Here is a 24,289-nt window from a genome sequence, read left to right as displayed (position 1 = left end):
AGGCTCCAGCTGGGGGAGGGGCAGGGGCAGAGGTGACTGGGGAAGACTTACCTTGCTGCCAGTGGGCTGGGCCTGGGCCACTACGTCCAGTTCTCCATCTTCATCTGTCTGCTCACTGTCTCCACTTCCCTCACCAGGGCTTGGCTCAGGCCCACCTGCAATGGACCACACACATGATTCAACCCAGGGTGAAGAAGACTGGGGGCAAACCATCCATCCACCCACCCACCTACCCATCCATCCATCCAACCCGCCCATCTACCACCCGTCCATTCACCCATCTACCCACCCACCCACCTATCTACCTACTACTCATCCACCTACCTACCCACCCATTCATTCATTCTCCTTCCATCCACCCATCCACCCATTCATCCATTTTCCATCCATCCATCCTTCTATCCATCCATCCACTCACTCATCCATTCTCCATCCATCCATCCATCCATCTACTCATTCATTCATTCTGCATGCACATATCCATCCATCCACCCACTGTGACACATCCAGGCAAGTCCATCTGCTGGCTTTACAAAGACCTATCCAAGCATCAGTTAGACTCGGTCTGAATCCCAGCAGAAAACTATTACTCTGCATCAATTTTGTCGAGGGTCACGCCTATAGGCATTCACCCTCTGTTCATGGACTGTTTCTTGGGCAATCTGTATCCCTGGCCTTGTGGTGGGTGAAGGAGGCCAAGGGCAAAGTCATGTTTTCTCAAACAAACTGCTTTACCTACAGTCATTTCATGTGCTTATCTGCAGGCTGCAGACACAGCTGGGAAGGAGGTGAGCCTCAGCCCCAGGGCTCCCGCCCCTCCTTTCTTTGCCCCCCAGACCCCCTGCCTCACCTGAGCACCCAGGTGGCCCCATCACAGCCTCTTCCCTCTGCTCTCCCACTGGTCTGGCCCTTGTTCTCCTTTAGGTCACCAGAGGGGACCAGGCAATGAGCTCTGGGGTTTTAAAGCATGGATCATCGGCCTTCTCTCAGGGCTACGAGGCCACTTCTGCACTGGGGGAGCATAGGCTGTAGGGCCGGGCCCGCACGTGCTGCCCCTGCACACCCCCCAGCCCGCGCCCAGGCCCTCACTCCCTGTGCCTTTGGGTGGGGGCAGGTCTCAAGCATGAACAAGCAGGGCATTTACTGGGCTTGAGCATGCCCTGTAAGCCCTTCTGTACCCCCCAAACTCGGACCCATGCAGCAGGCAGACTGGGTGATTATTTTCATTCTCTGGACACTGAGTCTTGAGGAAATTTACCCCAGACCACCAGACAGAAGACGCTGAGCTGACCTCTACCTGTGCCGAGGGAATGTGGGCATGGCTCCCGGAGGCCCGGGGTGCACGCCTGTCTGTGTGTGCGTGTGTGTGTGTGGGTGTGCATGTGTGCGCGTGGCCTGTCAGCGTGGAGCTCCCCCAGGACTGAACAGGAACAGGAGCTCTGTGCCCCTTTTGGTTACGGACTCCTTCCATCTCTCTCTCCACTTGGGACGGCAGTTTGAGCGATACTAACGCATCTCTCGAGAGCAAGCCCAAAGGATGTTCCCTGCTCCTGACATGGGAGAGAGTTCTCAGCCGCTCTTGGCAGGGAGGTGGGAAGAAACACGAAGCCCTGAGAGCACCAAGGACTTACTGTGGATGTCAGGCGAGCTTCGCGCTCTGTCAGGCAAACCTGGAACCAAAGGAAAGGCACTGGGGAGAAAGACATCCTCCCGAGACCGCGCTTGAGGACGGGTTTCCTCTCATTTCCTTCCCGGCCCTGGGACAACTGCCTCCCGCAGCGTCTGCCCGTCCTGCTGTGGGGGCCTCGGGAAAACACCCCCGTCGCTCTGCAGGTTCACCCGGAGAAGACCCCGGCCGCCTCCCATCCCTCACCCCAGCTGACCAATCTGCCCTTGGCCCTGGCTGGCCAGCCTTCAAAACAGTGACTTCAGTCATTTCTATTTTTTCAGTTTGTCTACTTGAAAACAAACACGCAACTTTCCTTCCCTGCAACCTCTGTGAGTCAGTGAGCTGTACTCCCAGGCACCCCGCAGGGAGAATTCAGCCTGGCCATCGCCCCAGAACACGCGACCCAGGGGCCCAGGTGGAGCAGCTGGGAGTCGGGGTTCCTGTTGCCCCACAGTGCCACCTTGTCACCTCGGTGGTGACAACTTTGAAACGGGTAGGGGCTGGTTGGTTGGCGTTGGCTCCAGCAGCTCTGGACCCTGGCTGGGCATCACAATCCTCACGGCCTTTCACACAACACAGATTCCTGAGCCCACCCGGCCCCTGGAATCGGCACCTCCCAGAGCGAGGTCAGGTCCTCAGGGGTTCCAACGTGGCCTCTGGGAACAGGGCCGCCTTTGGGGTTGAGATTCTTAAACACTTTGCAGTGTGGCTCTCTGCCCTGCTCCCTGTGGTTCTCACCCTTGAGCCCTGGGGTGGGGCCAGACCAAGCTCCTCCAGCTGCAGGAAGACCCCTCGGCCCATCAGATGCACAGGGAATGTTTGTTGAAAAGAGAAAATCTAGGCCCCACATCAGACGCCCAGGGAGGAAGGGCCTGGAGAACATGTTGTATTAACCAGCGCCTGGTTATTCGACTAGCCACTGAGTTTGAGACCTTAGCTATGAGTTCTCAACCTGCTAGGAAGCCTTGAAAAATAGGATTTCAAATAGTGGGGCTGTCAACAGCATGCAGGACTTCCCAGGGGCCAGGCCGGGGAGCGGTGTGCAGAAATTCGCACCACACAGAGAGCAGCCAACCTTGTACAAAACACCCGAAAGGGACCGACAGGGACACACACCCATTCCAAAGGATCTGCTTGGTCCTGAAACCCAAAACAGGCGTGGGAACAAAAAGCGATCCCGGGGAGAGGTGCGCTCCTCACCTCCCCCCTGCAGCCGTCCGCACAGGGAGCGGATCACTTTGGCGCTCCCGAAGCGCTTGAAGCGGGCTCTCAGGTGCTGGTGGTACCATTCCAGGGAGCCGATCTTCACAACCCTGCAGAGACAGCGAGCTCAGGCCCGCCGTGCTGTGCCAGGCGGCACACGTCCGTGCCCACCCCTCTTCAGCCAGCCCCACTGGGGGGACACATCGGGCCCTAGCACCCACAGGGTCCCTCGGACACCAGGCCGTGGCTCACCTGGCCAGGTGGCAGGGGTCGCAGAGCCAGCCCTGCTCCTCTGGGTGGGCGTGGCTGCAGTCTTGGCAGGTGAAGAGGCGGCAGTCCAGGCATTGCCTTTTGGGGGTCCCAAGGAGCCGGTAGGGCTGCAGGCAGCGGGCACAGTGGGTCTCATTCAGGTGCGCCGTGTCCGCAAGCAGCTCCCTCTGGGAACTCTCCTTCTTAATCCGGCCCTTCAACCCCCTTAGGAAAATATCAGAAACAAGGAATCTATGAGACGCCTGCCTTATTTTTGCAACAGGTTTTAAATGTTTGCACGCATGTGTGTGCAAGCACACACATGCACACACACACACACACAGGAAGTTTTTTATATACAGAAAACGGGTCAAGGCACCCCTAGGCAGCCCTCACCATCTGCAGAGCCAGCTCCACGCTCTCACTCTCTCCCAAGTGGGAAGCCCACAAGTTGGGGGTCAAACGTGCAGTTTGGGTAGGCTGGAATGGAAACACCTTATTTTTATAGAAATGAAGTCGCATTTAAACATTTCCGTGACTCTTTACAATCATACATTTTTCCAGGCTGCATGCCCGTGACTTTCATCTAGTGCCAAAGGGCCATGACCCATCAAGTCTCAGAATCACAGGCTGGGACTGTTGTTGCTGCTTGCCCGCACCACCTAACTCATAATGGAGAGAGGAGGGACAGAGGTCCTGAACTCTAGCTTTGAGACAGAACCCGGAGCTTTTCTGATGCACAGCCCAGAGCTCAGAGACTGTGTTCCAGCACTCCGTTTCACCGGATGAGGGTGGGCTTGCAGCCACCTTCCTTGGAGGGGGTGAGGTCGGTGGCTCTGGGGAGCCCAGCAGGGCCAGGGCCAGGTAGGGTCCTGGGGGTGCACCTGGTCAGGCCACATGGTTATTTCCAACCCCAATCTGTTGCCCACTCTAATTGTTTAAGAGGAGGTTAGAGAAGAGAGAAAATTCCAGGTGGTTCACAGGCTGGTCAGAGCTGCCACAGAAGCCACAGAGAAGGCAGAGCTAAAGCTCATTACAAGGGCAAGGCTGTGCTCCTCTCTATAGGGCCCTGCTCTGCACGCTGGCCTGAGCTAAGGGCTCTGTGCAGAGGACGACACCAGGGAAGTGGGGGTTGGGCTGGCACCCTACTGAGAAAGTGACAGGTCGCTGCACTCTCCCCAGGAGGCCACAAGTGTCCTGGGGACAAAGACGGGAGGCATCTCCTCGCAAACAGTTTTGGGTCCCTTCCAGCAGGGGAGCAGGCTGAGCTGCCCTCCCCGCTCCCCGCCAGGTTTGTTCCCACAGACCAAGGCTGCAGTGGTCTGGTTTGGAGGGTGTCCGGCGCAGGAAACATCCAGCACTAGGATGTCCCGGGAAAACCACGGTCCCCCCAGACCTTCCTGGTGGGCTCGCCAAATTGAACCGACTGGGAAATGTCCCCTCTACATCATGGACACATTCCGTCTGTTCTGGATTTTAGAGAATGTCTGCAAAATGCAGTATTTTTGGTTTTCGATGAGATCCACTTAACTCCATTCTTAGTGACAAGAATCAGACCGACCCTGGGTACCACCGTCCTGTGGGAACTCGGTGCCTGTGGTTTCTGAAGGGGACACCCCAGAGCGCGGTGGAGGCGGGAGACGAGGCAGGGCCTCTAGAAAGCTCTGGGACACTACTCCTGGTTTTAAGTGGTGTTGACTGCACTTCACTGATTCCCCGCTCCCCGCTCGTTGCTCAAACACTCTGGAACACGGGCCCACAAACGAAACTCTCGTCTCAGCTTTGACAACCAAGAAAACACGGCCTTGTGTTGGCAGCAATCCGGGGGGGTGGGGAGCTGTCATCCACGGATAAAGCTGCGCTGACATCCTTGCCCCGAGCCCGGGAGCATAGGCACGTGGAGCCAGGTGCGGAGGGCCTAACCTCCTCCATTTCCCCTCAGAAAATCTAGAGGCCACCCCTTCACCTCTCTCCCAGCGAGTGCCCCTCATTCTGCATCCAGGCAAAACCATACCCCCAGCCCAGCAGGAGGAAGGATGAGGACCTGCAGGACACACACCGAATCCTGGGGCCGGAAGTCCTCTGAGGTAAGAGCCGCGTGGGTGGTGGCTGGACACTGACATATTTCAGGGGCAATCACACCACCTGGAGCCGCGTGGGGAGGAGGTGATGGGGGCCAGAGCAATCCACACACCCTGCCTGTGGCAAACACTGGGTCGACCAGATGTCACTCCACGATGGCTGCATCGGCAGACAAAGGCCCAATATGTAGCTATCAGTTTAAGTCAGCCCCAGGAAGAAAAGACACCCTGAATGTGATCGACTGTCAGAACCAGAAGAAGACTTGAAACAAGCATGCTTGGTGCACTAACTGGGATGAAGAGAGGAGGAGATAAAGAAGGAACCAGGCTGAGATGGAAGGACCACAGGCTATGCTCACTGAGGTGGAGGAGAGATGGTCCAAACAAAGATGGGAAGGGATGGAAACTGACAATGGGCCGGAATTACCACCGTACATATTACATATCACGTCCCACGATTTAGAACTGTGGTTCCCAAGGTGTGGTCCAGGGACCTCTGGAGGTTCTCAAGACCCTTTAAGAGGCGCCACAAGGTCAGAACTATTTTAGTAACAATGCTGAGATGTTCTCTCTCTCATCTGAGATGTTATTTCTCCTGCACCCATGGTGAAGCAATGGCGGCCAAACAGCTAGGACCTTGGCGTGGGTCAAGGCAGAGGTACAAACTGGACCAGCAGTCCTTGCGGCGTTTGTCACAAAGGCAAAGAGCATGTCTTTGCTGAAGTGTGTCCTGATTCAAGGCATGTCCTTGATGCTACAGTAAGTTACTCATCTTACTAACCTTGACCCTTGAGCCCATGTCTTTTTAACGTCCCATGTGAAGAAACGAGAAGCACGCCCTGAAAGCATTTCTGCTACGTCCTGAAGCACCACCGAGGTCTCAATGTAAGGAAGCAGCCAGTTGCTGGAGTTCCAACATGAACTAGAATTTCTTTTTTTCACGAAGCATCATTTTTACTTAAAAGCACAACTAGAAAATAAACTATTCTGACTTGGGTGTTTGCCAGATATTCTCTTAGAAATGAACACTGTGAGCCCGTCACCTTGAGGAAAACAAGTGACGATATTTGTGGCCCATGACAAAACTCAAGCTTTCGAGCACGGAGAAGAATCTTGGGGAATTTATGTCTGCCACCGTGAGCTCGACAGCGTCCATCATTTAGATGTTGCTGCTGAGACCAGCGGTGATGGCCATCGATGTGATTTTTTTGGTATATAATGAAATGTGTCACCATTTAGAAACTGTATATGGTGTGACAAAACCTCACATGGATACGAGATGCAGTCTGAGTGCAGGACAGATCGATGGATTTTAGTTCACTGATATGCGTTCAGATCCCACCATGCAACTACCTTGAAGAAATCACCCGTTGCTGGGTTCCCATGTAGTATCAAAGCACAACGTCCACAATCATCTGGGAAGAGGGCGCCTGGGTGGCTCAGATGGTTGAGCGTCTGCCTTCGGCGCGGGTCATGGTCCCGGGGTTCTGGGATCGAGCCCCACATTGGGCTCCCTGCTCGGCGGGGAGTCTGTTTCTCCCTCTCCCTCTACTGTCCCCCTCTGCTTGTGCTCTCTCACTCACTCTATCAAATAAATAAAATCTTTAAAAAAAATCATTTGGGAAGACTACTGAAACATGCTCCATTTTTCCAACTGCGTATCAGTACGAGGCTAGATTTTCTTCAAATTCTTCAGCCAAAACAACATATTACAATACATTCAGAACAAAAGCCAAAATGAGAATTCAACCATCTCCTATTACACCAGATGTGGAAGGGATTTCCAAAAATACAGAACATGCCGGTCTTCTCATCTGTTTCAGGAAAAGTTACGTTTCATAAAAATGTCATTTATGTTAACATGTAAGGGGTTTAGTGTTGTTATTTTTCAATGAATGAATGAATGAATATTTTTTAAAATGCCTGGTTTTAATTTCCAATAGGGTCAATATTGACATACTTAATCCATATGAACATAAGCTCTTTGGGGTTCTCAATAATTTAAGAATGTAAAGGGACTCTGAGGCCAAAATGCTTGAGAACAGCTGATTCTGGAGCAAGTTTGCTGCCCCAGATACAGAGCAAAGGCTGAAGGGATAGGAATGAGGAGAGAGGGGGCGGCGGTGAAATCAGGGACAGATGGAGGAGAAGCTCAGCAGAGGGGTGACCCTGGCATCAGAAACCCACAGCACTGTGCTCTGCCCGCCGACTTCCAGCCCGCCCTGGGGTGCCAACATCCAGAGCCCAGAGTGGAGGGGAGATGCCCGCTGTCCTCAAGAGAGGCTTAGTGACCTCGCAGGATGAGGCCGGTCCGGTGCAAGGACAGGACAGGGAAGGCAAGTTTCCTCTCACTCACGACTGGGTGTGGAGGGGAGAAGGGCTGGGGGCGACGTGAAGAGGGCAGACCCACGTGTCCTTGCTCTCCCCCCTTAGGGGGGAATCCTGATGGGAGCTCGGTGGAAACGTGTGAGTACTGGGGACAGCCCAGGACCCAGGGGTTGGTGGTGCACCCTCCAGGGTCAGCTAGGGAGGAACACGTGGTGGCCATGGCACCCCCGTCCCCCAGCAGCCGCTGAAAGAGGCATGAGCTCGGACCAGGCCTTCTGCTCAGGTGATCCTTAGACCCTGTCCCTGGAGGGCAGCATGAGGTGCTGAGAGGCCCGGGGACTGTGAGTCCAGGGTTGGGGAGAAGAGGCCGTGGCACATGAGGCTGATGGCTGGGATCAGGGATCTCAGGGGTGGGGGCTGGCCACTCCCAACGCCCGGCCAGGACGATTCATGAGTGATGGTCCTCATTCGGGAAGCTGACCTGACCCTCCACTCCGTCTCAGGGACCAGCAAGGAGCCAGTGGGCAGTGTGTGGAGCCAAGCCCCCAGCAACTCTGTCACCCTGAGGGCCAGAAGCAGGGGGCGTGGGGATGGGGGACTCTGAAAGACAAGACGAGGGCGTAAAGAGTCGGTGTAAGCGAGCAGAGTGTCGGACACCAGACACCAGCAGAGCTGTAGCCATGTCCCGCTCGGGCGGTGGGGGCCCACGAGCAATCTCAGACGGGCAGGTAAGGAGCTGCTCTTCTCGGCACAGCTTGGGTGGCTCTGAGTTTTGACCGTGCCACGGAAACAGTGATCCCTGGAAGAATACAGGAAACCTCTCCCAAGCAGGAGAAGAAAAGGAGCGGGGTCTTCAGATCAGGAGTTGCCGGACTGCCGGCCGCACACACGCCGTCGGCCCGCAGCGCTCGGTTGGGACGCGGCGGGCTCGCTCTGGGGAAGCATGAGCCGGCGGGCCGGTGGCTCTCTGTGAGGTGGGGAGAGGAAGCTGGTGGCCACGGGGCAGTTCCCTGTTGCTGCTCTGGCAAATGCCCACACATTTCATGGCTTAAAATAACACGGCCTTTTCATCTGATGGCCCTGGAGGTCAGAAGTCTGACGTGGCGGTCACGGGGCCAAAATCAAGGTGTTGGCAGGACGGTAATCCTTCGGGGAGGCTCTGGGGGAGAATCTGTTCTCTTGCTCTTTCCAGCATCCTGAGGGCGTACTGTTGGCCCGCGGCCCCCCTTCCTCTAACCTTCGGAGCCAGCATGGCTGCTGGGGTGCTCCTCACAGCGCTGCCCTGCCCCCCTTCCTTCCTCCTGCTGGGCCCCTTGTGATCACCCTGAGCCCAGATGGGGGGCCCAGGACCGTCTCCCCAAGTCCAGGCCAGCTGATCAGCAGCCTTCACTGCATCTGCAAGCGCATCCCCCTTCGGCACATGACCTGACCCAATCACAGATTCGGGGGATCAGGAGGTGGGCGTCTTTGGGGGCGCATTGTTCTGCCAGAGTTCTGAAGGGAAAGTGGGCGAGCGGATCTTACTCCCAGCTGTCAACTCCACAGCCCATGCCCTTCCTGAGAAAATAACCTGCAGATGTGCTCCAGACGGAGAGAAGAATCCCAGGCGTGACCCCAGGAACGCGGTATTGGGGCCGGAAGGCACCGATGAGTCACAGCATCAGGATGCTAAATCACGGAAAGCATGGCGCCCAAACTAGGCAGGACGTTCAGTCACAACTGAAGGACAGCACGGCGTAAGGAGAGGTGAAGAGCAAGTATGTGCATCCAAAGTCCTGACTATATGAATAAATACCAGGAAGGATAATGATGGGAAACAGAAACTTGCTAACATTTTGTGAAGTACTTGGAGGAGACTGACCACAGGACGACAAACAGGACAGGTCTGACCAGTTTGCTGCTGTGAGAGCCAGAGGCCTCTGGTGTCCCGGGAGCCCCGGGGGCACTTTCCGGCTGAGCCTACCCTCCAGGCCCCACGTGGCCCCCCAGCTAGGGGGACCTCACATCCCTTGGTAGCAGTATTCCTAATGCCTGCCTCGTTTGCCCACGTCTCACGCTGGGAGAGCTTTCAGAGAGCATTTCAGGAACCCCGATCTGTTTGTAGAGATTGCGAATCCACAGGTCCACCTGTTTGCCCTTCTGGGGAAGGCTCGCAGGGCTAATATTTGATTTTCAGGCTGTGCCCTTGAAAACAGGGTGTTCTATTTAGGTAAGCTCTGTCCTCTCCCAGGGGCATGAGTCACTGCCTGAGCTCTCTCGCCCCCCCTGTGCTTTGGGGTTACTCAATCCTTCCCAGCATGGATGCAGTTGAGAAGCCACCTCCGTAGATGGGGGTGCAGCTCAGCAGCCTGCAAACTCGGGACCTCATTGGAGCCCAGGAGGCAGCCCGCAAACCAGCAGTGAGTACGTACGGCCTCCGGAACGCCAGGTGGAGGCTCGCCTCTCTCTCTGCTGCGCATGGCTGTCGGGTCAAGGATGCAGGTGTCTGCAGCCCCAGCTCTTCCCCAGACGGAGGGAGTTAAAGAGCTGGGTCATTCTCTCCATGTTCCCTTCCAGGAGGCTTCCTTGGGTGCTACTCTTTACTTATGTGGCATTAAAAAATCACGCCTATCTTTTCTGTAGCGAAGACTCCTTAATAGCCGAGTAACGAGGATGAATGTTGAACACAGAGAGGAGCGATATGACAAACCGACGCGCGGCAAGATCTCCCCTCCCCCACACAGTCCCACAGTTAACCATTCATTTCTGGACATTCTTCACAGCCGGGGAGCCTGGCCCATCCTCAGCGGCCTCTCCTGGAAATGTGGATAAGAAGAGCAGCCGCGTGGCAAGCTTGTCTAGGGAGTAAATGATCTAACACAAAGCCCCAAGTGCACATCGAAAGACAGCCATTTGTCTTTCCGTGGTCAGGCACTGTTCTGGGCGCTAGTGACAAAACTGAGCCCTCACTGGGCTTAGACACGGGCGGGGAGACAGATTCTACTCAACAAGTACATGACTCATATATTAGATGAGCCCTGAGTGCTGCGGAGGGATAAGCAGAAGGAAGTAGTGTTGGGACGGTGGTGGCTATTTTAGAAAGGGCAATCTGCGGAGGCTTCTCTGGGGAGGTGATGTCTGAGAAGGGATACGAGTGATGTGAAGGAGGGTGCAATAGGGAGACCTGGGGGAGAGGCGACTCCTGGGGGCCACGGGGAGAAAGACAACAGGGCAGGGAGGGTGGAGGGGAGATGTCCAGCAGAGAGATGGTGTGGCATGAAGCGGGGTGGCTGTGTGTGGCCGGCCAGCCACAGCCGGGATTTATTTTGAGGGCTGAGCCAATAGGGTTTGTTGAGGCATGAAATGTAGGATGACAGGGAAGGAGTGGAAATGACCGTGATTCCTGAGCACTTGACCTCAGCAGCCAGGCTGATTCCAAGATGGGGAAGCGGGGGCCTTGGGGGAATCCAGACCTGTCTTAGACTTGCTGTCTTAGAGACACTGGTTAGACCCCTGGCCGATGTGCTCCGCAGCCATCTGTCTACCTGCCTCGCAGGTTCTGGGGACAGTTCTTGGCTGAGGGCACACACTGGGACCTGCTGTCTAGACCCGCGCCGTCCAATATGGCAGCCACGAGGCACATGGGGCTACTTAAGTTAGTTACAATGAGGAAAAAAAAGACAAAGTTGGTTCCCCAGTGGCGTCAGGCACATTTCAAGGGCTCAACAGGTGCAGGTGGCTACTGGCCACACCCTGGGGAGCAGATGTAGTTTAGTTCCTCGTTCCACTGGGCAGCGCGGGTCTAGGGAGCATCAGCGCCACGGTGCTGGTGCGCATCCCTCAGGGAGTGAGCGTGCACAGAGCAGAGCTGAGGTGGGGGCCCTGGACCCTCTGAACGTGAATACCGGGGGGTCCAGGAGGATCAGCAAAAGGAACAGAAGGGGCTAGACCCCCAGACGTGAGTGCAGGGGAGCAGAGCAAGAAAAAGCTCAGGGAGCACAGAGCCTCTGTTATTATTAGACCTTTCTCTGCATTTTAAAAAAGTGAAACGTCATAAACCCATACATTTTCACAATCTGCTTTTCCACTTAATATCTTATGAACTGGTCATGAAGATTTATTGCTACAACTTTATTTTTAATGGGCGCCAGGTGATCCATTGTTGAATTCATGGTTCAAGTTGGTTATTTAGCGAAAGCTTGTAATTTTGGACATTAGGGTCTTTCTAGTTCTTCACTCTTAAGATCCTTGCTGGATCAGAATATCCTCTCATCATGCTACCAAACACTCTTCTGTGTCACTGAGATAATCCTACGTTTTTTTAAGATTTTATTTATTTATTTGAGAGAGAGTGAGAGCAAGAGCACAAGAGCGGAGGGGGGGAGGGGCAGAGGGAGAAGCAGGCTCCCCGCTGAGCAGGGAGCGGATGCAGGCAGATCCCAGGACACTGGGATCATGACCTGAGCCGAAGGCAGATGCTTAACCGACCGAGCCACCCAGGCGTCCCAAGATAATCCTATGTTTTGTCTCCCTAGAACCCGGGATGGCTCACAGCCCAGGCCCTGCACCAGGTAGCAGACTGGGCGTAAAGAGGACCATGCTCTCACACAAGCGTCTGCCCGACTTTAAGGCTCGAAGTTCATCCACAGCAAGACACACGTCCTCATTATATAGCCCACTGCTCAGGACTCGATGGTAGGAAACAGGTAGTAAGTTAAATCTATCCTAAAGCACTTACTGATGCCAAGGTTTTTAACATCCTAATTTTGTATATCTTTGAATTTTTGATTCTTTGGAGTGCAGCATCACATCCTGATGGGAGGAAGCCAGGAATAACAGGACACACCGTACGGTAAACACCCCACTCCTAAGTCCCTGGTCCCACACGCCAACTGCAGGGAGAGATTTCTATGTGCCTGGGGCTATATCAAAGACGGCATGGGCTCCCCCTTCCTTCTCGTCCATTTCCCGAAACAGCCTGCAAGGAAAGCCCCCCATTCAGGATGCTCTCTATGTGGTGCCTGCCACTCATGAGTTAGAACCTAGGAAAACTCCTTCCAGTCGATTCGGAGGGAAGGCATCTGTGTTGCCTATCCTCCCAAATATCAGGGATCTGGGCCAGCTCATTTGTCATGTGCTTTGACAGAGGAGACCCAAAGATGTGTTTCTTCTACAGCTTGGGAACAGGTGCTGGAGTCTTCACCCAGGCCCTGTCCCTATATCCTTTACAGCGGATTGGCACTTCCACGTCTGGGGAGAAATCCACCTAATATGCATTTCTGTTAACTTGTAAATATTAAAAGAAATATCGTTGTTGTCTGTTTTCCAGTTGGTATGTTCGGTGAGCTGGTTGTTTAGCAAACTGCCCCTTGGCAAATTTGCTCCTGGCGAATCAGGCCCAGACACAGCGTCCACCTGACGCATATTCAGGATAGGAAAGTTCTTTCCATTTGGTGAACGTGTTTCTTGGTTTCACAATTTCTTCCCTGTTCACTCAGTTCCATCAGTGACTGTGGTAGGTTCCTTGAGCCGAACCTTTCATTTAGCGTCCCTTTTGGAGGATGGCCAAGACATCAGAAACCCATTGGAGCGATTCCCGAGCTGCTCGGTTTGTCACATGGCTACCCAGCTCGTGGTCTCCGGATGACCGATTTCTCCGCTTGGCCCATGACTGGTTCACGGAGCAGAGAACTCGAGTTAGCTGCTCTGTCAACCAAGTCCGGTGTCAAGAACCCAGAGTCTTTATCTTTAGGCTGGTTTCAGCCGTGCCCTTTCTCGGCAAAGCTGCCTGTCTGGGCTGGACTTGAACCCACGTGTCCTGACCTCCTGGTGCTCATCACGCCCACCCTTGTGCCTCGGGACCACATGCCCGGGTCCTGCGGTGGCCCGGGGTCGGGGGGACACTGCAGAAAAGGTTCCTCACAGTCAGAGGCGGCTTTAGTTTTTGCTGCATATTTAACTAGCAGCACAGTGAACAAGAGACGAAACCATCAAAAATGATAAGAACTATAAAAGCCCTTCCCTTCCACCTCCCTCCCAGAATGACTCTTTACATCCCAAACGTATCACCTGCTAGAGCCCTGTTTGCACGGCAAGAACCAGTCACGGTAAGGCCAGTGGGCTTCACTGCGCTTGGCACAATGTTCATGTGACACAGACTTTCCCCGCCATGGCCTCTCTGCAGCTCACAGCACTGCTCAGCATTGACACCCCCCCAGACAGCCTCCTCCAGTCTGAGAGCGGGTATTCAACGAGCCCACCCCAAGCACATGGCAGGCCCAGTAGACACGGCAGAGCGGGCCAATCCCCCCACACCCCACCTCCCACTTCCACGACTGGCCCTTTCTGAGCAGACAGCATCAGACACTGCTGAATGAGGGGGGCACCCTGACCATTACTGGCCCCGGGGGCCTGGCCTGGGCCACAGGCTGCACGCAGGACCGGGGGAGTCACGGTCTGCATCCTTGTAGGAGCCTTCCGTTTCCAACAGCGTCGAGAGATCAGCTGAGCCTGTCTCCTCTCGGCAGTGTGAAATGACCCAAGGAATATGACGTACCTTCACGCAAGAAACACAGGGATTTCTGCGAGACCGCTTCAGCTGTCTAGATGAAGGTGGAGCAGCCCAGCTCAAGGGTCTCTGGGAAAGAGGCTGCCTCTTGGGACCTGGCCCAGGTGGTTCTCCGTCTGCTCCCTGAGAGCTGGGTTCCCCTCCTTCCCATTTATCTGTGTTTCCATATATACTTAAAATAAAAGTCGACAACCGCTGGGTTGCCTGCAGGCAGGGTCTGGTCCATCCGAGGGGAAGGGGGTGCTGCCAAGCGGGAAGGCCAGGCTGGCTTTGCTGGCACAGCTCGTGGCCCTCTGCAGGGCCCGGCGGCCACGGCCAGGGCAGGGGAGCTGCTGTGAGTAAGAGTGAGAGGGCACTGGAGGGTTCACAGGAAGAAAGGAAAGAGAGGGAGGGGCTTCAGCATGTGGGGAAGTGGGTCATCAGAAGCAGAGGGAGAAGGGGCGGAGCGCAGGGCGGGCAGCTCTGGCCCCCACTTGGGACCTGGAGGTCGGGTCAGATCAAGGCCTCCTGTGGGCTCCAGTGTGAGGTCTCGAGGGGGCGCCTTAGGGGCTGGCAGTCCCCAGAGGCCAGCAGGGTGGAAGCGGCCTCATGACCAAACCCAGGGGGTGACCAGGAGCCCACGGGAGAAAGGCGGGGGTGGGGGCGGGGCAGGGGGCAGCGGGAGGCCTTGGCGACACCGACTCGGACCCCTCCCTGCTGACACCAGGGTCGCCCGCCAGAACCACGCCTGTTTCTCTTAGTGGCTTGTCCATTGTTATGGACTTCGTTCTGTGTTGGGACCCAGAGCTCCCCGCACAGCTGGTCCTTCTCTGTCTCCTTGGGGGCCCTGTCTTTCTCTCTCTGGACTCCCTCCTGCAGGGGTCTCCTCCTGCCTGGTGACAACACACTGGGGTCAGTCAAATAACACTCCTCCCATGTGAGAACTGTCCTATGTTCCTGGTTCCCGGGACCTGTAAATATGTCACCTCACCTGGCAAAGGGGCCCCTGCAGATGTGATTAAGTTGAGGATCTTGAGGCGGGAGGTCACCCTGGACTATCTGGGCGGGCCCAGTGTCAACACAGGTCCTTACAAGGGGCAGAGAGAGAAGGAGGATGAAAGCGGAGTGAGGGCTGGATGCCAGGCTGGCCGCCCTGAGGACAGAGGCAGGGCCGGGCGCGAGGGAGTGTGGGCGCCTCTGGCAGCTGGGGAAGGCACGGACAGATTCGTCCCTGGAGCTTCTAGAAAGAACTCAGGCCTGCTGACACCTTGATCTGAAGACTTCTACCTCCAGAACCATGAGACATGTACGCATCGTAAGGCGCTGAACTCCCAGTGATTATAGTACACCTGCCCCAGGAAACTCACAAATACCATCTATTGGTGACAACTCCACACTCCCTTCTGAGCTCCCGGCAGCACTTGTCCCCTTGATGTCCCACAGGCAACCTAACCGCAACCTGTCTGAAGCCTTTCCTGGTTCCCCCAAACCTGCTCCACCTCGCCTTCCCCAGCAGAGGCAGAGACAACCCATCCTCCCAGCTACTCAGGCCCTGACCCTGGAGTCGCCTGCGGTACTCGCACGACCGGTCGTGGGCAGACTTGCTGGCTCCATCCTCTAAGTACAGCTGACGGTTTCTCGGAGCCCACAGCTTGCAGGGCAGCAGCCAGGTCTCACTGTTCCCCTGCCTGATGGCGGCTGGGACTCCGAAGGTCTCAGTCCCATAGAGGCCCCACACGGCTGGCACCCTACTCCTCTCCTACCTCCTCTCTGCTTCCGCCTGGAGTGCCTGCCCCCCTCCTCCATGAATCTTTGCTCCAGGGTCTCCTTTTCAATAGGTCTACCAGCTGCCACGGACACCAAGAAAGGGTCAGAAAGGAGCACGGTGCCCAGCTAAGCGTTACAGGTGAAGGGGGTAAATAATGGCGGTGGGTGCTGACTCCATCCATGGCTGCCCATTCGAGGATGGGTACCATTCAACACGCTGGAAAGACAGACAGAGCCAGCCTCGATCCTAAAACCCCTCCATCCCGACATTCTGGGTGTTTCCCTATTTTATCACCTCTAGCTCGCTATGTCATGGCCAAAGCATCACCTGGTTCAGGAGACAATGTGACCCTGAAGCTGGGTCAAGAGGAAATGAAACTATTCAGGGGACACCTGAATGCAGGCTGGAAAGTCAGGTCCCCTCATTTTAATTAGGAGGAAGCCGAGCCCAGAAAGCGGGACATTTCCCAGCGGCCAGCTTCCCATCCGGTGTCCAGCACCCATGCTTCCCGTTGTCTGCCCGCCCTGGGCGCCCTGCGAGGCCCCTTCAGAGGACACCGGAGTGGCGGGCTCGGCCCCCCACACTTACTCCAGTCTTTCCTCTTCCTTCCTTCTCAGATCAAAGTCCCGTTGAACCACTTCCCAGACGTGCTTGGCCTCTTCGTCCGTGAGCTTGGACAGATCCAGTTTTCTCCCCATCTCTGCTTGTCAGGATCACACCTGGAAAAGACAGGATCACCGGTGGTCACCCCGTAAGCCTGTGGACAGTGCCTAAGCCATAAAGTAAGAGACAAAACAGAATGTACCGAGATCCCGGGCCGTTTGTCTGGACCTGGGCGGAAGGCTTTACTAAAACAGGCAGATTTGTGTAGCTGAAATGTGTCAGGTTTATATGTGGAATTCCTGCACCCCTGGGACTCACACACTGAGCCACGGGGCCACTGTCCCTCCACCGTGAGAGAACGCTGGCGATGTCGGTGTCTAGGGGCGCGCTGCTTTCCCCCGTCCCAGGGTCATGCTCTGCAGCGGGAACCCCAGAAATGCTGGGGAAATGCTGGAGATGTGCTCCATCCATGGGCTTTTTGCCTTAGAACCCCTGGTGGAAGCAACACCGCCGAAAAGAGGCAACTTCCGCCCAGATTCCTGGTCAAGCTGTGGAGTCGCGGGTACACACCCTGGCCTGCTGAGCGGTGGCCCCAATGTGACGTCTGTGAGGTCACTATGTCTGTGAGGGGCAAGGGGGGCGTGCGCATTCTTCCCACGGTGGGGCCGAAGTGCCGGCAGATGAGGGAGTGGCTACCAAGCCCGTGGGCAGCACGGTCGGCGGGAGCTCGGTTTACCCGAGGGAGGTCGGCTGTGGGAGCGCTGAAGCCCGGGCGCACATTGGTCGCCCCGACGCCCGGGCCTCACCCTCCTCCAAGATCCTGACTTCATTCCACTGCTTAACACGGCGGCATTGTGTGACGCCCTGTTTCTAGGTAACCTGCTGGCCAGGAAGGCAGACTTCAGGTGATTTTATGCCCTATTTGTAGACATTAAACCGGATCCCAGTCCATGTTAAAAGGACAGAGGAAGGAAAATCCAGATGCCAAAAGCCAAGATAAGCAGAACCTTAGAACCTTGCATGCTATTTGGTTTGCCCGCGTGGCTCAGTTGGTGAAGCGTCTGCCTTCAGCTTAGGTCATGATCCTGGGGTCCTGGGATCGAGCCCCGTGTCTGGATCCCTGCTCAGCGGGTGGCCTGCTTCTCCCTCTCCCTCTACTGCTCCCCCTGCTTGTGCTCTCTCTCTCTCTCTCTCAAATAAATAAAATCTTCAAAACAAAACAAAACAAGTGTGCCTCATGGACCAGCAGCGTTTCCTGGGAGCTTGCTATAAATGCAGATTCTCAGGCCCTGCCCCAGACCTCCTGATTCAGAATTCGTATTTCAACGAGATTCCCAGGGGGTCATGCTCACACTGGAGTAGGCCGATGTTGCTGGTCCCGGGACCCCTGTGAGCAGCAAAGCTCTAGTGAAGCAGGACAGGGACAGAGAAGGGCTTGGCTGAGCAGAGGATGAGGACGGACTGGCCCTCCTGCTGGCTCTTCCCACAGAGCAGGTACACGGGACTCACAGATGCCGAGGCTGCCGTTACTCTGGGTACAACACTGAGGCATCATCACACGAGGGAGGACTTCGCCGGGGGATTCGAGCGCACGGGGCCGGGGGTGCTGCCCAGAGGGGACCACCCTGCTCACCCCTCCACCCCACCATGCCCGTCCTTTGAACATTTCTTTGCCCCTTCTGGTGTGACTGCTGTGGCCACATCCGTCCCTGTCAAGCTCCAGGAGGGACAGAGACTTTGTGTTTTCCCAGGACACAGCAGGTACTGTTCCGCGCTCCCAGTGCTCTGGTCCCCTACGAGCTGCACACGGGCGCCCCTCGGCCCGAGGGCGAGGCGGCCACACCCACGCCAGCTCTCCTCTGGGCACCAAGGCTCAGGCGAAGATGCGGTTTGGGTGACCGTTGTGCCGTGGACAACAGAGTTTGAGAACTGCTGTGTGCCTTCGACAAGTCTTCACGGAGGACTGAAATCCGTTTCTCAGGAACGTCAGAGCAGGGGTCCCATCTTTCTGCACTCCCTGGGAATTCTTCAAGCCCATGAAAGACCTGATTTTGCTTCTGAGTTCTGGGGAGCAACTCTCTTCCAGTTCTGCTGACCATTCAAGCGTTCGTCACAGAGAAGTCAACAAAACTTGCTCTGTGCTGGGGATGGACTCTGATTTGTTTCACAAGGGGTCAATTATGACAAGTGACCTTTTCAGGGCAGCATCCACATACCATCTACAGTGAAAACTTCCTCAGAGTTCCCGTGGCCCTCAACGAAAGTATTCCCTGACTTCTGCCTTAAATCGGTGAAAAATAATTTCTTAATATTTTTTGCACCAAACCCTCAGTATTTCCCCCTTCAAGCACGATGCTGACCATGAATGATGCATTCTGAAGTTGCCTTGACGTGCCAGAGTCATTCAAACTATTTTCATTGACAGCTGAATTTAGATTTTGGACAAGAAAGTGTTAAAACGGCATTCACTGTTGCCGTTCTCCTAGAATATATGATTTCTGGTTTTTAAAAAGAAAAAGTTCTTTTTTGATGGATCACTGGGGTTTATTCATTTTTCTTAAACCATTTTTGAAAAAAAGATTGTATCCTAAGAAGCACATTCATTAAAGTTCTCTTTTCAGAGCAGATGAAAGATCTGTGAGCATCAGCTGACTAGTTAGCGCCGTCTCCTCTCCAAAGAGACACAATTCCAGGCTTCCTTTAAGAACCTTAGATGGTGAGGGGTGGGCGCGAGAGAAGCCAAACAAAAGGAAACTAGTATACTCTTTACCATGAGAGCCTAGAGGCTGGTAAGCGATGGATGGGAAGGCTGCTAGCCATCAGAACTGCCCCCCGAGGCTGAGGACATGTGTGTGTCTCCCCTCCGCCCCGGGGCCCCCTTCCAGACTGTTCCTTCTCTTGGAAGCTTCTTGCTCATAAGGAGGGCTGCTTGGTTTCCCAGCTCGGACAGCAAAGACCACCAAGGCCCCGGGGACCAGATGCATGCTGGACCTGGAGGATCTGGGCACCTCTGGCGAGCGGGTGCCTGCCAGGAGGGGGTGAGCCCCTCAGAAATAGGCTGAGATGTGAACAGGGGAGACCAGCAGGCCGAGGGCGGCAGGCGGCCCCACTTGCTTCTACAGAAACTGTGGCTCCGTGGCTTAGCTCCCTCTTGGAAGTTCTGATCATGACGCTGAGTTATTACGGCAAGTGAACCTATGTTCGCTATGCTCTGTTTAATAAAACCAGAACCGACATGATCTAGATGGTGAAAAAGAGGCATCCGACACAGCCAAACCAAGCAGTTCAACGTCACCTGAAAATTTTACTCTAGGGTTTATGTTTAGCTCCTACCCAACTTCGGGGTAGAGGGAGAGGAGGGAAGGAAGAGGGATTCCAAAGTTCAGAGTCGCCTGTAGGAGGCTCTGCCATGCTGCGGGGTTGGGGCGGGGGGAGCGAGGTTCCCAGCACAGCCAGGGGTTGAGAGACAATGGCCCAAGACCCGGGTCTTTATCTACTGTGACTGAATCTTCCCACTTAGTGAATTAAGGACATGCAGACGCTTTTAGTGCTTTTTGAAAACTATCTTTGGAAAGTAACCTTAAATTGAATGGAGAATACTTTTGACTTGACCAAAAGTCACTGGCATCTTGGGGAGGCTTTTCTGGCACCCCTCTGGCTTGCTTCGGGCTGGTATGCTGATGGGGGCCCGTCTGCCAGGTACGGCCGCACTGTGTGACCCACGTGGGCTCCTGGAGCGGACAGCCCTTCAGCCAATTATCCGTCTCCCATCACTACACACTGTGTTTGCTCCCCGAGACCCCAATTCGCCCCTGGAACCCCTCCACCCTCGACAGTCACGGGGGAGCATGCTTCTGTCCCTGCCCCCGCGTGGGGGAACCTCCCAGGGCATGTGTGGGGGGGAGGGCTGTCTCCACCAGGCTCCAAGTCATGAGGTTCCTGCGTGAAATGCTTTCAATTTCGCCCGTTCCACTGCTCAGATTTAATCACATTTTTAATCTCTGAGACGGTTAGCCCTCCCTGATTGTTTCATAGCTGTAATGGAGAAAAGCAAGGATGACATGGAGATTAACAAGTTGCAAAGACAGTGGAATGGGTTTTATAAAATTGATATCCCAGATGCAGACCACTGAATTTCGATGGTGTGTTGTGTTTATCTGTTAAAGAACTGAGTTCATAGTCTGGCCAAGTTCAAGGGAAGTGTGGGCGGAGGCTCCTCCTCCTACATGACACTTGGCTCGACCAACCTCTTGGGTCAGCTGCCCTCTGAGCCTTGGAACAATGGTGATTACGAGTGGTCACCCGCCTGAGCAAATAAAACTGGGAAGCAAGTCAAAGTTTCTCATGAAATGCCCAACTCACAAAGGAGGCAGGAATTGCTCTCTGACTCAGAGTCGAGGCTGATAGGTGCTCTTGCTGATAGAGGTGCGGGCACGTTCCTGGGGGAAGGCGGATGTGCCACCTGGGGGGTGCTCTGTATTAACCCTGGTGGCTGTTTCTCGAACACCACCCTCCGTGCTGGCCGGTGTGGCTATTTCTGTGGCCAAGGCTTGCTGCTCATTAGGAGCGACCAAAGCCCCAGCCCTTGTCAGCGGCAAAATGAGAGCGTTTCCACCCAGAAGCTTCCCCGGACCCCTGCTCGAGGTGCTCCAGGTACCCTTGTTGCTCTAGCAGCAACCGCACCGGGTGGGCACTCTGTAGCTTGCCCCCGCGCCCCCCCCCGCCCATTCTCCCTGCTCTCTCAGGTCTCCGGGCGGTCACTGGTGATGTTCTTCTATACAAGGACATAGTTTCTGCATGTGCAGCTAAGGCCTCAGCCCCAGGGTCCACAGCAAGAGTGGGTCCTGGGGTGAGGCTGCAGGATGAGGACAGGGCCAAGAGTCAGGAGCTGGCGTCCCATCCCAGTTCAGGCACCAGCTGGCCCTGTGACCTAGGACAGCTTCCCCGCCTCTCTGGGTCTCAGCTTTCCCATCTGTGTCCCGGACAGGGTTGGGCTTCGTGAGCTCTCTAGCCCTCTCCAGCCCTGCACGATGCCGGGGTGTTAAAAAGGGGAGCCTACAGGACAGGGTGGAGGGGCTCTTCCTCCAGAGGTTGCTTCTCAAACAAACAAGACAGTCAGCCCCAGAAGGCTGACCCAACCACGTGAGCCGGCACACACACGAGCAGGCACCACATTGTCATCCAAGGGCACCGAAGTCACCTTTCCCGTTAGCCTTCAGGGCTCTGAAACCTCTTTACCACCCCAAGCCCCCCACCAGACACACTCAGCTGGTTTTCATGTTTCAGTCTCTAATGCCTTAATCAATAAAACCCGCTGACTTCTCCCTGTTCCTAGAACTGTCCTCCGTCAATCCTCCAGAGCACCTACCACTGTGCCCATTTTTTGGATGTGGGGGAGGTCCTGGAGATTTGGGAGGGGATGGGGCTCTTGCTCAGGAAAGCTGTAGCCTTGCTAGGGTCTGCAGAGTGGCCCAACAATGAGGCGGAGGCAGGGACGTCCAGCAAAGAGGTGAAGGAGCTGGATCAGAATGGAAGTGTCACTGGTCAGCTACCCATGGCCTGCAAGCCCTCGCCCTTTCTGTGGGCTTCGCAGCCACGGCCAGTGCCTGCCTCGGCACATGATGGGCTAGTGGGGGCCTCACCTCCCCCATTACCATTCCAACCTCTCAGAAAGAAATACATAAATAAGATTTTTAAAAACACACCACATAAAAAAAGAAAACATGAAAGCCCCAACCCAACTGAAAATGGAATTTTCAATATTGGGTTAAGGTTAGTAGGAAACAGGTTTCTAAGCCTCAGAAACTTGAGGGGATTTATAAGGGAGGTTTAGCTCAGGCCAGGACCTGGGACCCGTGTCCACTATGCCATGCCCTCACCCACCAACCGGTCCCACATCTCTAGAACTAGGTGGATGGGGGGAGGCGGAAGGAGGGAGTGCTGTATGTAAACAAAAGATGATTCTAATAAAGCTGGGGCTTTGGGAAGCCCCGAGGAAGGTCAGGACCCTCCTCCCGAGGCAAAACATCATGGGAGCTATGTCCCCTCCAAGTGGCACCGCAGTGCAGGTGGGAGACTCATAGAAGGCCTTGGGCCCCTGGGAGTCCAGCCTTGAGACTCCTGGGGTGACCGAAGCCTCAGCACTGTCTGCACTCGGACCCGCAGGAGGCTCTGAGTGAAACCACTGTTTTGCCCAAAATGGGCTCCCTGAGAACCCAGGCTCTCTGATCAGCGTATCCCTGAGGCCTGGGTTTGGTGGAAAGCGAGCGCCCTCCTCAACAGCCTGGCCCAAGGCCTGGGAGCCGCCGGGGGCATTTTCACCCGGGTGGAGCTGCACACATCACCACGGACCCTCCCTCTGCCTGGGTCCCCAGTCCAGGGCGCCACACTGGCCTCGCCATTCCCCCTTCTGACTGCACACTCACCGGCTCCTTTCTAGGGGCGGGCAGGCCCGGGTGCTGCCCCCGGGGCTGCTCTCTCTGGTCCTGCGAGGGAAAGGAAGGCGACCAGGCAGGGCGTCGGGTCCGGGCGCACTGGGCCGAGGCAGGACGGTCGGGGCAGGCCAGGCGGGGCGCGGGGCGCACGAAGCCAGGTAGGGCGCAGGCGGGCCAGGCGGGGCGCGGGGCACCTGGCCTGCGGGGCTGGCGGGGCGCGGGCTAGGTCCGGGTGCGGCCGGCCGGGTCACGTGGGCCGAGCCCCGCCCCTGCCCGTCCCGCCCAGCTCCGGGAGCGCGTCCGGGTGCCGCACGTAGGGCGCGGGGGCGCGTGGTGCGGGTGCCGGGAGCGCGCCAGAGTCCGCGCCGCAAGCCAACCTCCCGGAGAAGGGTGGCGGCGGGGAGGGGAGGGTTGAGCCCACACCCGGGGGTTGCGGCGACTTCGTCGGGGTGCTGCGGCTGCCGCGGCCCCGCCCTCAGCGCCAGGGGACCCGCTGGCCTGAATGCGCCCTGGGAGCGCGCCGGACTTGTTTTTATTCCTACCCAGCTCTGCGGGGGAACGCAGTTTACTCCGGCTTTACCGACGGGGAAACCGAGGCTCGGGAGAGAGCTTTACCCAAAGCCACCGGCTCATAAGTGGGAATGCCATCTGGTAAGTGGGACTTGGGGTCCCCGGCTTCGTCGCGCAGGTCCCGTGCCTCTGGCAGCCCTCCATCCTGCCCGGCGTCGGGTCGCGGCTGGGCCGGGAAGCCCACAGCGCCAGGAGCCCCGCGCGGGGAGGGCACCGAGGCCTTGCCTACCGAGGACCGTCCTGCAGGTCGCGCTGCCGCGGCTCTCGGCGAAGTCAGCACACCGGGCGCGCAGACCAGACGGGGCGGCATCGGAGGACGCGGTCGGGGCGACCCTCCTCCGAGCTCCCCGCACCCTCCCCGCCCGGACTCGGCGCTCAGGGACGCTTCAAACCCAGACGGCCCCAGGCGCCGCCACCAGCCCCAGCCGCCCGTACTTCGGAATTCCCAGGGACAGTTAGGGGACCACCATCTCCCCTCTCTTTTCCGGAGTTGGGCGTCTCAGAGCGCTCCCCCCGCCTCCCTCTCGCTTATCAAAAATAATGAAACGGAAAGTACAGCGCCCCCGCCGCGGGAACTGCCTTTGCAACTCAGTTTCCATAGCTACGAAATGGGGATAGGATAGGACGATTAATAAATACATAATCGATGCTGTTAGGTGAACACCTACTACAGACGAGGAAATTAAGCCTTATTAGGATCATTGTGATGTCACATTAGATAATACGTAAGGAGTCTTCAAAAGCCACAAAATGCTACTGCAGCCAGGAAGCACTGCAAGTGAATTTGTGTGTTTCAGGCGTTTGGGCTGCTTTAGGATAGGAACTCTCACCAGGCATCTTCAACTGGTGTGTGTGTGT

The 24,289-nt window shown here is 56.0% G+C and overlaps 1 protein-coding gene and 1 long non-coding RNA gene across 2 annotated transcripts in view; one reads left to right on the top strand and one right to left on the bottom strand.

Moving 5' to 3' along the window:
* Positions 1–23,065, bottom strand: part of MLPH (melanophilin) — a 40,649-nt gene extending 17,584 nt beyond the window's left edge. Inside the window, exons 1-5 of the mRNA XM_044913458.1 lie at positions 22,853–23,065; positions 16,413–16,543; positions 3,125–3,346; positions 2,870–2,982; positions 52–155 (exon numbers count right to left, since the gene is read on the bottom strand). Coding sequence (XP_044769393.1) covers positions 52–155; positions 2,870–2,982; positions 3,125–3,346; positions 16,413–16,522 — 549 coding nt within the window. The 5' untranslated portion in view covers positions 16,523–16,543; positions 22,853–23,065. The remainder of the gene's footprint in view (positions 1–51; positions 156–2,869; positions 2,983–3,124; positions 3,347–16,412; positions 16,544–22,852) is intronic.
* On the top strand, positions 9,760–12,399 carry LOC110570892. The gene is made up of 3 exons (XR_002479753.1): positions 9,760–9,929; positions 12,045–12,204; positions 12,313–12,399. It is a non-coding gene; the product is annotated as an uncharacterized LOC110570892 (long non-coding RNA).
* Positions 23,066–24,289: the final 1,224 nt, after the last annotated feature.

Source organism: Neomonachus schauinslandi, chromosome 3, assembly GCF_002201575.2.
Source record: "Neomonachus schauinslandi chromosome 3, ASM220157v2, whole genome shotgun sequence".
Classification (NCBI taxonomy): domain Eukaryota; kingdom Metazoa; phylum Chordata; class Mammalia; order Carnivora; family Phocidae; genus Neomonachus; species Neomonachus schauinslandi.
The sequence above is the reverse complement of the archived record's forward strand: the minus strand, read 5'-3'. Positions and strand labels throughout refer to the sequence as shown.